The sequence below is a fragment of the Neurospora hispaniola genome (genome assembly GCF_033458365.1).
Source record: "Neurospora hispaniola strain FGSC 10403 chromosome Unknown B0T23scaffold_6, whole genome shotgun sequence".
Lineage (NCBI taxonomy): Eukaryota > Fungi > Ascomycota > Sordariomycetes > Sordariales > Sordariaceae > Neurospora > Neurospora hispaniola.
In genome coordinates, this window is record NW_026944411.1 from 3031932 (window position 1) to 3046005 (window position 14074).

Below are 14074 nucleotides of genomic sequence, written 5' to 3' on the forward strand. Positions count from 1 at the left end.
GACATGTGATGGCTGAAAATATGAGAAAGCAGAACCGAGACATACGGATCCTGAGAAACCAGAGAAACATAAATGACCGAAGACCATCCGATTGCAGCCTCTCACAAGTAAAGCCCAATAGGCCAGTTGTGGAGAGAACCAAAAGTGACAAGCGTGTGAGATGAGAGAGAGAAACGTAAAAAAGGACGGGTACCTACATTCCAGAAAAGAGGTTCGACATGATACCGACTTACACGGGAAGTGAACTTGGGTGCTGTAGTGGGTAGACAGGACGTGATGGTGCGTGATTGCAACAAGGAGCGATGAGGTCGGACTGGAGTTGCGAAGAAGCCGGAACAGAGTAGGTACTGTAGCGATGTACAACTCAGAACGGTCAAAGTCAATTGACCTAAAGTAACGTTGAGGATGCTCTCGAATTACTGTAGCAGCAAAAAAAGTACGCTAGCGTGGACTGCGTGGTGAGTAGTGATGAAGATGGGGTCGCTAGACAATGGAGAGAAATGACGGGCAGCGTGCTGTCGCCAGGTGGAATTATCCTGCAGGGTCAATTGTGTGAGGAAACCTAAGCAAAGTGGACTTGAAGCAAGGGAGCGGACAGGGCCTGACTCGGATTCGGGAGTTGACGATTTCAGTTTTGAGTTTCCCGTCTTCCAGGTTGTTCGTTGTGTACCAAACTGTAACGAAAAGGGGGAAGGAGGAAGCTGTGACGACTGCCCGGCCAGCGAATTGGAGGTTGAAACAGACCGCCACTGTCCATAATCCATTTGGCAGCTGTCAACAAGTACGGCCTACTAGTTCTCCACCGTGCCCCTGAAAAGCCAAGAAATTGGTAGCGGGACCGGGCGCCACCACGTGCTATCGCTCGACTTTCGCGCCTGTTTCCTGGCCAAAGAACTTTCTTCTCCACATCGGCTACAAGGGGTCAGCGCGATCCAAACAAAATCCCTGCCCGACTGGACGACAGTAGGTAATGCACAACTTCACTTGGGGCAGTATTTCCTGCCTCTCCATGCCATGTATAATCACTACTGCCGCTCGACACTGAGCGGAGTTACCTGGGTACTGTAGAGGTACCTCTACTTTACGGAGCTACGTCAACACTACGGACGTACCTTCCATCTTGTGTTAACAAGGTCCGAGTTCGGACAAGTCGGCTGGTTCCGTCAACCAATTCAGGCAACCGCAGCCGTTTGCTCAGGTCACAATCGGACAAAGAAGGGACGTCAAAACCTGGAAGCGACGACATGATCAACCGACATTATCCGCCATAATCTTGACCGGCTTCAGTTGCAACTGAATTATTTCAGAACCGAACACCAAACGCTCTGCCGCAATTGACCGATCAAGATGAGCTTCCAAACACTCGCAGAAAAGGTCGCCTTCTTCGAGGTGCTGGACGCCCTCAGTGAGGCCATCAGTGATGATGAGAGATTCGACACCCAGGAACAAGAACATCGCGCAAGAAGCAAAGCCTTCTTCAGTTCCTCCAAGACGAAGCCAAAGCCAAAGTCAAAACCAAAGATCCCAACAATTCCTCAGACACAGCCGCCGGCAGCGACACTTTCGACTCCACTCGCCAAAACATCATCATCGCGGGCCGACATCATCAAAGCCACCCCAGGAACGCAGAATCTCCGAAAAACTGCCCTCAAAAACACAAGAGACACACCCAATGTCTCAGATACTTCCCTTGTCGTAACAGAAACACCACATCCAAGCACAAGCTCTGCTCGGCCGGCTCCCCCGTTGCTGCAGAAAAGTGCGACGTCGCCCATACCGTCAACTGCAAGACTGGTTTCATCACCTCATCAACAATCTCCGTCAGGCACATCTTCGACGAGGAAACGAAAACGCCAAGCCGAGGCAAAAGCTGTACCGGAAACAGACCAGATATTCCGCACTCTCATGTTCTTCTACATTCCCAACGACAACGTTGCCCCTGCCCGACGACTGCGCATTGCCAGAGCCCAGCAATATGGGGCCAAGTGGGTTCGCTCTCTGAAAGAAGCTACTCATGTCATTGTCGATAAGCGTCTGGCCTATCATGATATTCAGAGTGTTCTAGAAGCTGCCCCTACAACATCTGCTCCAGTCATTGTCAACGAAGATTATCCCATAGACTGTATTCAGTTCCGCACAATCCTCAACGCGGACCAGGCTCGCTATCACATCGCAGGTCGACCTCATCCAGCTTCACCGACACTAATTGCGCAGGCAACAGATACCCATGCACCATCCCAAATTTCCAATCGGTCACTACAGGTCAAGGTCTCGACAGCAAAAAGGAGAAAGCAGGTCCCTAGTTCGCAAGATAAAACCCAGTCACAAAGCGAGGAATCAGTCCCTTTGGCCAAGTCCATTGACGTACAAGAGAAGGGCGCTAAACCTGTGGCTGAGGAGCAAATAGTTGAAGATTTGGCGGATGATGATTACATACCAGAACCGAGGCCACCCATCATCCCAAACCTACTTTCTGATGGTCCTCGCTTAACAAGTAGTCTGCCAAAAATATCACCTCATCGTCAAGACGATTCTCCGGAAGATGACCCGAAAGACGAGCTTTCGGGATGTATTGAACTCCTACAACAGTATAAAGACCTTCCCTTGGATGGTCCTCTAGAGGATGATGCTCAGTCAGTCATCTCCTGCCAGGAGGAGCTCATATCTGAATCCGAAATAGAGGAGGACTCCCCAGATGAACGCACCCAACAGCGCCGCTCACAACGAACACGTCGACCCACCCAGAAAAGAATCGCATCTGAAGATCGGTTTGCCTGTAACAAGGGTGGGACTAAGGACAAAGCCGCTGAAGCCCAAAACCCCAATGCCAGGACAATCGAGGTTCTCCAATCAATGTGCGACTACTACAGCCGAGTTTCTGATCAGTGGCGCACTACTGCCTACCGTAAAGCAATTGCTACTCTCAAGCGTCAGAATACTAGAATTACCACGGCAGAGGAAGCGTACCATCTCCCCAGCATTGGGAAGAGACTGGCTGAAAAGATCGAAGAAATCGTCACAACTGATTCGCTTCGGCGCCTTGAGTACGCCCAAGCCTCATCACTAGACCATGTTCTCGCAACGTTCCTCAAGATCTACGATGTTGGGAACGGCCGCGCCAATAAGTGGATTTCTCAGGGCTTCAGGACGTTGGATGACTTGAAGCAGAAAGCAAATTTGACGCCCAATCAACGGATTGGTGTCGACCACTACGAAGACCTGAACACGCGCATTCCGAGAAGCGAGGTAACTGCCATTGGCGACTACATCAAGAAAGAGGCAGCACAGATTGATCCAGCTGTCGAGTTGCTCATTGGGGGTAGTTATCGGCGTGGAGCGGAGAGCTCGAGGGATGTGGATTTCATCATCACCAAGAAAAACACTACCTCGTCAGCCGACTTGGTTCCCTTCTTCGAGCGGCTGCTCAAGGTCCTGACGGACAAGGGCTGTGTGGTTGCTACTTTATCGGCTCTACATGCGAACCGGAAAGGGAAGGATGGACCAGGCAGTAAATGGCTCGGCTGCTGTGTGCTGCCACGGGCAGACGAAGCCACAAGCGACAAGATGATAACCAGGAGATCTGCCAAGTCAGCTTCATCAAGCACTCCACGTCCGATATGGCGCAGAGTAGATTTTCTGCTTGTCCCCGAAACCGAGTACGGCGCCGCATTGATCTACTTTACTGGGAACGATATCTTCAACCGGAGTATGCGTCTCCTTGCATCAAAGAAGGGGATGCGGTTGAACCAGAGGGGTTTGTACAAGGAGGTTATGAGGGGACGTGGCAGAGTGAAGGTCACAGAGGGACAATTGGTCGAGGGCAGAGATGAGAGAAGAATTTTTGAGATCCTTGGGGTCAAGTGGCGCGAACCAGAGGAAAGATGGTGTTAACGTTTTGGCTGTCCGGTGTGTTTATCTGGTATCCCTTGGAGAATAAGCCGTACCACCCTAGAATGGGAGCATCATCCAGTACGTTCCGTGTTTGAATCGAGACGTCAACTGGTGCTTTCCGCATAGGCTACTGAGCCGCACTTGAGCTGCTTTCAATTGGCTAGAAAGAAGTTATCGACGTTTTCATCATTCCTCTTTTTGTTTTACAACCCCACAATATGGTATAATACCAAACATGCCCCTTAGTTTTCCTTGCTTGAGAGGAGTGCGGAACGCCGAGGCATCTGCTTGTCCGTATTTGGCAAAAGTGAAGGATGGGAAGGAAGACCAAAAGCTACTGCACTATCATTGTTGAGGGAAGATTTGCAGCCATCACGTTAACGATACATCTCATTCATTCCCACCCGGCTTCAAGCTCAACAACAAAGGCCAAGGTCTCACACATAAGATGCTCAATAGCAACCGAACTCCAAAGAACTCCAGTCCGCCCAAGCGTTTCATACGATTTAATCGGCATGGTGCCCAATAGCGAAGGCAACGAATCTTATGAACGCGGGATATAGCACGCTAAGGGATACCTTTGAGAGGTTGATGTATCCATTGCGCTAGAGTGTCCCGGTTCTTTGATGCAAACGCGGAACGCTACGAAGCGCGCTTTGAATCCTGCCGCGCCTTTGTCGATATCGGCGACATGCCATACCGTTCCCTGCTTGACGACGGCGAGGATCCATGTCTGCGGAGTAAGGGGACTTGTGAAAGAAACGTTCGAAATCTTCACAAAGTGATATAAGACCAAGAGGATGCAAAAATGACAGGTTTTCTCTTTTTTTTCTTTTTTTTTTCTTTCTCCTCGAGACGTTCACTTCACCCTCCAGCAATCACCCTGCTCCGGTCCATCTATTTTGAGTCTCTAGAGGAGGAGTCCACCTCGCACACTCATTACCATGTTCTCGTCACTCGTTCTCTCCGGAGCGTTGCTGGCTATCTTCCAGGTATGATATCCCTACCTACCTACCTACCTACCTACCTAGGTACCTACCCAGCTACCTAACCTAAACAGACAATCCCCACCACCCTCGCGTTTCCCACCTTCAACTCCAACTCCCCCACCCCCTCCAGCTACGACATCCCCTCCTCCGACTACACCATCCAAGACGATCTTCCTCATCCTTCCTTCAACATAACCACCGCCACAGAAGAAGAAGACCCAGCCACCATTGCCGGCGGCGGCATCATCGAAGCCCGCGCGGTGAAGAACAGTCGGGAAGTCATCCGCGTTGACTGCGACATTGGCGGCGGCAGCAGCAGCAGCAGCACCAAGTGGGGGTACGCATTAGCCAAGTACGTCGCGGCGGGCGTGAAGCATTTGAAGGAAGTGTCGGGGACGCCGAGCAACGGACCGGGCCCAGGGAATTGTGGAAGGGTGAGCTGTAGTTGGGCAGCGGCGATTTATTGGTGTAATGATGTGAGTTTTTTTTTTTAGTTTTTTTTTTTTTTTGATTTCTTGTTTTTTATCTGGCCTCTTTTCTCTTCTCCTAATTCACTTCTTTGCTTTTTCTTTGCTTCTTTTTTGCTTCTTCTTTGCTTCTTCCTTGCTTCTTTCTGCGGCTTCCTTTTTCTTTTTTTTTTCTTTTTTTTTGGACAAAAAAAATTAAAATTAAAAAGAATTTAACGTAAAAATTGGCTTCTTCTTGTGTATCTTTTTCTTTTCTCCTCTTTTTCTTTTTTCAGAAGGCGAGGAAGACTAGGTGGACTCATAATACTACCGTTTTCCTTACTCACAACGTAAAACAGGCACCACGCGTCGGAAAAGAACTCAGTTCTTACGGCGAAATCGCCTGGGCGGCCCAGGAGGTCCAGAAAAGATGTTATTCTCAAGGACAGTCAACTGGGACGCCGGCGAATATTAATAACAATGGTGGGTACCTGAAGGGGGCTGTTTACATGAGGGATCAGTGGAGTGTGATTGTTAGGTCTGATCATGATAATTGCTGATGGTGGGAATGGGGATGTAAGGGATGTAGATGTAGAGGTAGATAGGTAGGTGGTGTGGTGTGGTGCATTGACTAGCTCTGAATTGTCGAAAGTTCGTGTGTTATCTTCTTCTTTCTTTCCTTTTTTTTTTTCCTTTTTTTTCCCTTTTTCTTTTCTTTTCTGGCTGGTAGGAGCTGAGTGGGTGTCGGAGTGCAAAGCGAAGGAGAGGGAGGGACAGGATGAAAAAGAAAGAGGGAAGATGATGGTGTGGTAGACGGTAGAAGTCGGGATTACTTTCCAATGATTGTTCGCAAGGAGTGAAACCACATCTCATCACAGTCTTGACCATCTGAGAAATTGGATGACTTCTTTTGAAACTGGCTTCCCCGCATAGCTGGTCGACTAACGGCGAGTGACCAAGGTAGTCATGGTACGTCGTGACCCCCGTCCAAAGTGAAAAGTCAATGAGTGAGATGGATGTCTAGCTTAACTATTGCCCAATTTGCAGTGCTACTGTTAGTGATCCAACACCTCAGCTGAGCGGAAACTCGAATCGCATCTAATGAGATGATGCGTCAGAAAGGAACCAATGACCTAGAAATGGCGGAACAGACAGATAGATTATGAGAACGAATTTTAGGCATTTCGGAGTAATCTTAAGTGGCCAAACCATGGTGGTGGTTATAGATCGACTTTCTTTTTGACCTAGTGTCATTGATTGAGTTGATCTGGTCTCACGACACTGCATGGCACCCAGAGTGCTCCGTCTTTCCTCATCACTCCCCAACAAAGATGTTGGAAGTGTGATTTGCCCGCCGGCGTGCCTAGGTAGCAATTGAGGGAGACGAAACACAGCGTGCCGAAAAGTATGTATTTGGGCACTTCTATATATATATATATATATATATGTACTAGGAGAAGCAAGATCGTGTCTTTTCCCTTTCCGAGACCGGGCATCGACCTGTAGAGACAACACCGTAGATACTGCACTTTTAAACCAGAGGAGACAGAACACACTGTTTGCGAAACAAACTAATGACAAAGAAAGATCGCAACGTCAACCGCTCCGTCTTCCTTGTAGCCCCTACTCAGACAAATATGAACAGCGTCCGGTTCATTCGTCAAGAGATGCAGCATTACCGTCCTTGGGCGCATCGAACCATTACTTCTCTGAGCCAGAAGCGCCATCGTTGCTTCGCTGCTCATCAGCAAACGTCGAGGTGCCTTCTGACAACAGATCCTTGAACCCCTTCCCATCTACAGTTACCTATATGTTCCATTCGTCTTCCACCTTTCTTGCCTCCTCATCCTTGTCCTGTTTTCTTAAAATCCTCGCAATCGTAGTCATGGTTTCCAACACTTTTCCGTTCCTGGGCGGCGATGCTTGTTTTTCCAATTCAATGACCTGACGAAAGGTCTCCTCCGCTTCCCCATAGCGAGCGCGGCTCTCAAACCAGGAGCCCAAACGAAGGTGATACTTGAGTGATACGGGATGTGTAGGGCCATGAATTCTCTGCGCCAGCTGCCATCGTTCATAGTAGACTCTCTCTGCCTCTTCGTCGCGCGGTAGACGGCTGGTAACAAATCCAAGGCGACTAAGGGTGTCAAGAATTTTGGGGTGCTCTGGGCCTAGTACCCGCTTCTGTAGTTCCAACACTTGATGAAGAATTTCGGCTGCTTCCTCGAATTTCCCAAGTTTCACACTCAGATATCCAACCCATTTCAAGCTGTCAAGTGTATCAGGATGCTCAGGGCCAAGTGTCCCTTTCCGTAACTCCCACACTTGACGAAAGATACTCCTAGCTTTTGCACCTCGACCAAATTTGGCTAATATCCGCGCAAGTTTGCAGAGCGACCCGAGTGTATCACGGTGCTCAGGACCCAGGACTCGCTCTTGCGTCTCGACGAGTTGCCGACAGATTCCCTCCGCCTCGCCCCATTTATGTTGAAATGCCAAGACGTCACCATACCCTCTGAGAGTACGGATTGTTGTAGGGTGCTCGAGACCGAGTATTTTCTTCTGGGCTTCCAATACCCTGCGGCGTATCTTTTCAGCCTCCTCAAATCGCTTCTGATGAACCAAACTGCTAGCTTGAAGTTTACAAGCCAAAAGAGTATCCGGATGCTCTGGACCCAATATCTCATTAGTTCGCTCCACTACTTCATTGATTTTTGGCTCTGCCTCTGCCCACTTTTCTTGTGCCGTTAAGACAACTGCAACATAATACAGACTGACGAGTGTAAGAGGAGATGTTAAGCCGTGTGTATCGCAGTCGGACTGGTATGCCAGACGGTAGAGTTCTTCCGCTTCATTACAATTGCCTTTTGCGTAGGCAATATTCCCAAGCCCGTTGAGGGTAGCGCTTGACACTACAATATTGGGAGATGAAATACCCTTCTGTGACTCTAGCATTTCCGCATATATGGCTTGCGCTTCGTCTAGCTTTCCAGTTGCCACCAGGGATCGGGCATATATCTCTCCCACACAACGGGTAGTCGGATTGTCCAAGCCGAGAAGGCTGGTCAAGCCTCGGTATGCTCCAAGAGCTATTTCTTCTGCCGCAGCCACCACAGCCGCGGACCCACTGTTGACCAATATAATCGCTTTGGTGGTTAAAATTCTGTAGACTTGTTCGTGGTGCTGGCCCAGCCTTTGTGTAGCCAGTTGCTCGGCTTTGCTGATGATCTTCAACGCTGTCTCGTACATAGCCGTGGCATGATTATACCCCCCGACTTTGCGGAGTAGCTCTACAAAACAAATTGTTTCGTCTGAATCTTCGAGCTGACGCCCAGTTGTATTCACTAAGGGCTCCACATGAGGCGTTAATTCACCACAAACACGCCAGTTTGCTGGTTCAGCTTCGGGATAAGTTTTGATCATCAGTCGCCAAAAACAGCGCCTCCATTTGTGATCCTCATGCGAAGCTTCCAACCAGCTTCGAGTGAAGGACTGTACAAGGCCGTGCATCTGGAACGATTTTCCATCTTGAGCCACCGCCACAAGGGAGTAATCCCGTAACAGGATGAGATCATTTTCAAACTCGTCCTCACCATTGTGGCTAAGATCGATGCTGCTGTCATCGTTGTCCATTTCGCTGTAGTGCTTCTGGAGTACCCATCCGGGAATTCCCTGTGGCTGGAAGGAGCTCATCAAAGCCAACAGACCAGCAGCGGACTGTCGCTCGTCGCGTATTTGGTTGAAAGTGACCTGCCAGGTTTTGTTCTCCACTTCGCAATTTTTTGCATCAAGGTTGTATCGATCTATGCTGTCACGACTGCTGAGAGCAACGAGGTTCCTGCCATTGAACTTCTCCAAGTACTTAGCACACGTCATCCGAGGCCGTAGCTTATGGATATATGCCGCCGCTTGGGAGATGCAAAGAGGGATGCAGTTCAGGGCGAGCACGACCTTCCGTGCGATATCTTCGCTTTCGCCACAGTCACCAAGCTTGTTGCTGAATAACAGTCTCGCCTGATCCTCATCCATTTCGGGGACAGAGCAAGTATCTTCGTGGCTGAGTGCCAAGATCTCAGCTGTTTGTTGACTCCGGGACGTGATTAGGATTCTGCCATTGTTTGTTTGTGGCAAAAACGTCTCAAGCGCTTCCGAGTCTATGGCTGGGAGAACATCACTAGTGGTTCTTTGATCCCTGAACACGCGGTAGTCATCCGCGTTATCAAGAATAATGAGCCATTGTACGTTCTCGTTATCACATAGCCAGCTCCGCACCCGTCTGAGCATATCGTTGCCCGAACTTGAAGGAACTGGAAGCCGAAGGTCTTCAGCAATCCGACGAAATCCTTGGACAAAGCTTTCCTTGCTGCCTGCAGTCACCCAAAAAACGTAGGCTTGTGGAAGTTTCCCACGGAACTCTTCGGCGTAGCGGATGGCCAGCTTGGACTTCCTACAACACTGAGTTAGCATCTGATAACCGAGCCCTATGTTTCCCTAAGACATCGGACTGCACAGAGCATGCACACGTACCCAATGCCGCCAAGTCCAAAAAGTGCAGCTCGACTGTGTCTAGAAGTTGGCGGCGGACACAGTCTTTTCCGAAGCCATTCCATGATCTTTGGGCGGTCGACATGATGAGGGTCTGAACGATATGGGACATTGGAAAAGGGCGGTCTGAGTGCAGGATTGTTTGTCGGGTTGTTGGCCGTAACCTGAGCATAGTTTGATACCATGTTGATGTTACTGCCATTATCGGCCTGCGGACCAGACACAGACTCCCCCCCTCCACAGGCGGTGTTATACACAGATTCCGGCATAGTGATTCTTTGTTCCGAAGACGCGATGTTGGTGTTGTAGTACGCCGTTCCGCGACTGGTGCGATCACCGTGAGCCGTGCCAACAGACTGCAGAGAACCCGAGAATGAGACCTTAGCAGTGTTGATAAACTTTTCCAGCACTGCCCTGGCTACAGATGCCGCCGTTGCCGCGGCATAGCTCTGCCAGGCCTTGCTTTTGTGGCTATCGGCGTAGTCAGAGACGCCTTTGATCACAATACATGGCAATTCGTCCCAGACTCCTGCACCTTCCATCTCAAAAGCGATTACCCCGGCTTCTTTGGCAATCTGATCACGGTGCTCGCCAGATCGGATGACGCCGTCTCCCGACCCAATCTCCCCAAGGAAGCACTTGACAGGATCAGACTCGGACGGACCTGAGAACATTTGACCTTCCCTTGATACTTGATAACTCCAGTCGCAACCGAGCTCCTCACACGGCCGTTGTAGGGACATCTCACAGACGGGATCGGTACTCTTATGGCAGGCATCACATGTTTTGCACCCGTGACTAGGAGCATGCTTGTGTCGATAGTTTGCTAGGAAGAGTCGGTCGTTGGCGACTCCCGGGTACTGATAGCTGGTGTATCTGGTTCTCCGCCCCCGATTGCGTCTCTCCGCGTTCTTCTTCAGTAGATGGTTCAACAATTTGCCAGCCCGTTGTTCAAGTCGTTGGATATGTAGATCTGTATCTAGCGTGGCTAGCATGTTGCGGAGAATCTTGTTGGGCCTTCCTAGGCGATCATGGTCGGTATCTTTCCGAGCAAAGCGGTCCGGCAGGACCTTCCCAAGGTTATACTGAACAACAAGCTTGCTTATGATGACATCGCCGAGGACCACCTGGTCCCTTTTTGGCCCTATGAAGGGGACCGCGCCGCAGACACCCACCACAAGTGCCAGAGACACTCGCGGATAGCTGGAGCGGAGGCTTGAAGCGGCGTTGGCGGCGCTTGCTTTGCCCATATTTGGCAGATAAACAAGAACGACATCGCACTTTCCTATACGCCCTGTTGTGTAGAAATTCGGATCTCCCTCAGCCTTCCCATACGGGTCGCCATCTTCGTCCCAATAATTGTCGACAAGCAGGCACATGGCGTTGAATTCAACCTGGAGCGCACATATTATCGCGATTTCAAAGCCGTCACGCCCGGTTGGACGAGAGAGATTGGAGGGTTGATGGGTAGTAGGTGTGTCCATAGATTAACCTTCCTTTAGACCTTGCCACGGAAAAGTTGAAGATATCCGAATATTGCAGTTAGCTTGAGCGTTGAAAAGCCATTGACACTGGCAATCGTTCTCTCCTCTTGAGCGACATTGGGCAGCACTCGCGTTCACGCGCCCATCCAATGAGGATAAAGCTCGGTTGTGGAAAAGAGAGGCAGTGCTTGTCATGGCGACGGTCCAGTAAGAGCCTGGATGCTGGAGCCTCGCCGAAAATGACCGGGGCCGTGTTTTCTTCGTAATCACCCAGCTGAAGGTGAATTTCCCAGGCCGGAAGCAACCACTACATCAAATCGATGTTCATCTGGTCACTACCTCAAGTCTCAGGGGTAATGGTTCAATTGATCATCATCTGCATGGGTTTTGGACAATCATCCGGCTGAAGTAGGAACAGGCGGTATTGTGGGTGGGACGCAGTTCAATGGCAGCATCTCGGGGTCGAAGTTCATCGTTGGTAATCACACATCTGGCGACGGAACAACCAATATTAGCTTTTTTTATTGAGTTATATCCTTCAGGTTTCTAGCACCTACGATGTTTAATTCAGACTCGGGGGCTGGCGTTTTGGAGACATGATATGAGGCTTCTGGGCATGTTCGAAAGACGTGGTGTGATCGAGTTTGAGAGAGCGAGAGGAGGACGAAAAGAGGAGACAATGGAAGTTGATGATTGCGGCATTATGGTTGTTGACGGACAGGAGGGAGATTAAACCGGCTGGTTCCTTCCCCGACTTCCCTTGCAAGCTGGTTTCCAGTTTGCAGGGGATCAACAAGCTCCACCAGCAAACAATACAGAATGAGAGGGAACATCAAGCACTCTTGCCATGTTGAGGGGCAAAATAGTGGTTGGACGGCAGCTTTTCGCAACAATACATTAACCAACTGCTAGGACATAAAACACACAAGACGCATCTGTAACTCCAGGCTAAACTCCGACATTCAAGGTGCCCTGATCCGTTCCACCATCATCACTCATTCTATATGGCTGCTCAAGAGTGCTGCGTGGGCTTCTCCGCGGGGGGTGCGGCACCACCAGTGGTAGGGAGACCCATGAAGACCTTGAAGTAGTCATAAATCATCCACTGCAGACCGGTAAGGGTACCAATCATGACAATTCTCACAGGCAGACCGTTCCAGAGACCCTTGAAACCAATGTCCTTGTAGATTCTCGAAGTGACGGCACCCATTCCCTCACCGGGCTTGCGGTAGGCGTTTAGCTTGCTGACCATGACATCGGCGGGGTGAGACACAATGGCGCAGAGAATACCGGCAGCATAACCAGCAACGAAAGAGACTCCGGTCTGGGCAGCCTTGCCGTAGTCGCTCTTGCCACCGGGCAGACGGTCGTAGATCATCTCAACAATGGTCTCGAACGAAGCGAACTTCATCATGGTGTAAGGGATCTGGCGACCCCAGAGAGGGTAAAGACCCTTGTAGAGACCGCCCCAGCCTTCCTTGGCCGTGATCTGGCTGAAGCCATCAAAGGTGCCCTTGTACTGCGACGGAATGGTACCCTGCATGCGGACCTTGATGGCCTCGAAGGGGCAGAGCGCAATATCGGCCAAGAATTCTGCCGAGGCGGACGCGCTCAGGTACAGTGCTGTCTTGTACTTGTGCGCGTTTTCGGGACCAGCGAGATCCGAATACTTTTTCTTGAAATACTCATACCAGCCATACTTGAACGCACCCTGGGCCGAGTAACCAAAGAAGGTCGGACTCCAACCGGTGAAGATGCCGCGAACACCTTCGTGCCTGAGAATGTGACCCCAAGCTTGGAAGTTGCCCTTGTACAGCTTCGAGTCGATTTGGCGTCTCGTCTTGACAAGATCCAACGGTGTTACCGCAGTGTGAGTGATGCCCTACAAAACGAGTTAGTCCCGCCATTTTCTTGCACGCACAGCAATATCACTGTATTATAGACTTACACAGGCCATCAAGCCACCAAATGTGCATGCGGCATAGTATTGGGAGGAGTACAGCTCAATGTGTCCAGTCTTGGCCTGGGCCTTTTGGCTGGCAACGTCAAACTCGTGAGCGGCTTCGGCGCTCAGCTTCTTTGCCTTGCTCTTCGCATCGTCGACTATCGAGTATGCGGGATAAAGATCGGTGCGGGCCTGGAGAGGAGTCGCGCCATTGGTCTTGGGCTGGTATGAACTACCAAACGTGTTCTGGAGGATATCGAGTCCTGGGTATACGCTCGGCATCGTGACAGATGTGCTCTAGGTGTTTGTGATGAATGGTTCTGCTGATAATATTTCTGGAGAGATGTTAGAAAAGCAGCCAGAAAAGTCAAACGAGGACAACTCGGAAAGCTTCGCGAGGCGAATGAGGGGCTGGTTCCGAGAAGGATTCGTAGTGCTGACAGGAACGACCCAACGGTAGCATTGTGAGACAGCCGAGAGCTAGGTAGTGACCAACGTGACACACGGGAAATGATGACCAACCCGAGTGTCGGAACTGAAGCAAAGACAAACACTTACAACTCTCGAAATGAATATTCGTTTGCGACCTAGTGCCAGTCGTGGTATGTCGACGATTGAAGAGAACCGTAGAAATGAAATAGATGATGGAAGGTACTGTGCGACAATGATAGATAGGAAACGTCCAGCAAGACTTCGTTGGATGGATGGAAGCAAATCAGTTAAATAGCAGAAGGTCTGATCTGAACATCCAATGACAATCCAAACCCGTCAAGCTGG

At 50.1% G+C, this 14074-nt stretch overlaps 4 protein-coding genes across 4 annotated transcripts; 2 read left to right on the forward strand and 2 right to left on the reverse strand.

Moving 5' to 3' along the window:
- Window positions 1-1347: 1347 nt before the first annotated feature.
- B0T23DRAFT_406639 (uncharacterized protein) lies at window positions 1348-3891 on the forward strand (the record flags this gene model as incomplete). The annotated part of the gene is made up of 2 exons (XM_062839122.1): window positions 1348-3508; window positions 3632-3891. 2 exons carry the CDS (start codon window positions 1348-1350, stop codon window positions 3889-3891), a joined length of 2421 nt encoding a protein of 806 aa, XP_062691183.1.
- Window positions 3892-4835: 944 nt separating this feature from the next.
- B0T23DRAFT_398001 (uncharacterized protein) lies at window positions 4836-5886 on the forward strand (the record flags this gene model as incomplete). The annotated part of the gene is made up of 3 exons (XM_062838329.1): window positions 4836-4883; window positions 4952-5314; window positions 5686-5886. 3 exons carry the CDS (start codon window positions 4836-4838, stop codon window positions 5884-5886), a joined length of 612 nt encoding a protein of 203 aa, XP_062691184.1.
- A 1246-nt stretch (window positions 5887-7132) lies between these two features.
- On the reverse strand, window positions 7133-11247 carry B0T23DRAFT_398002 (uncharacterized protein; the record flags this gene model as incomplete). The annotated part of the gene is made up of 2 exons (XM_062838330.1): window positions 7133-9770; window positions 9851-11247. 2 exons carry the CDS (start codon window positions 11245-11247, stop codon window positions 7133-7135), a joined length of 4035 nt encoding a protein of 1344 aa, XP_062691185.1.
- A 1117-nt stretch (window positions 11248-12364) lies between these two features.
- B0T23DRAFT_406640 (mitochondrial phosphate carrier protein 2) lies at window positions 12365-13579 on the reverse strand (the record flags this gene model as incomplete). The annotated part of the gene is made up of 2 exons (XM_062839124.1): window positions 12365-13234; window positions 13301-13579. 2 exons carry the CDS (start codon window positions 13577-13579, stop codon window positions 12365-12367), a joined length of 1149 nt encoding a protein of 382 aa, XP_062691186.1.
- Between the last annotated feature and the right edge of the window lie 495 nt (window positions 13580-14074).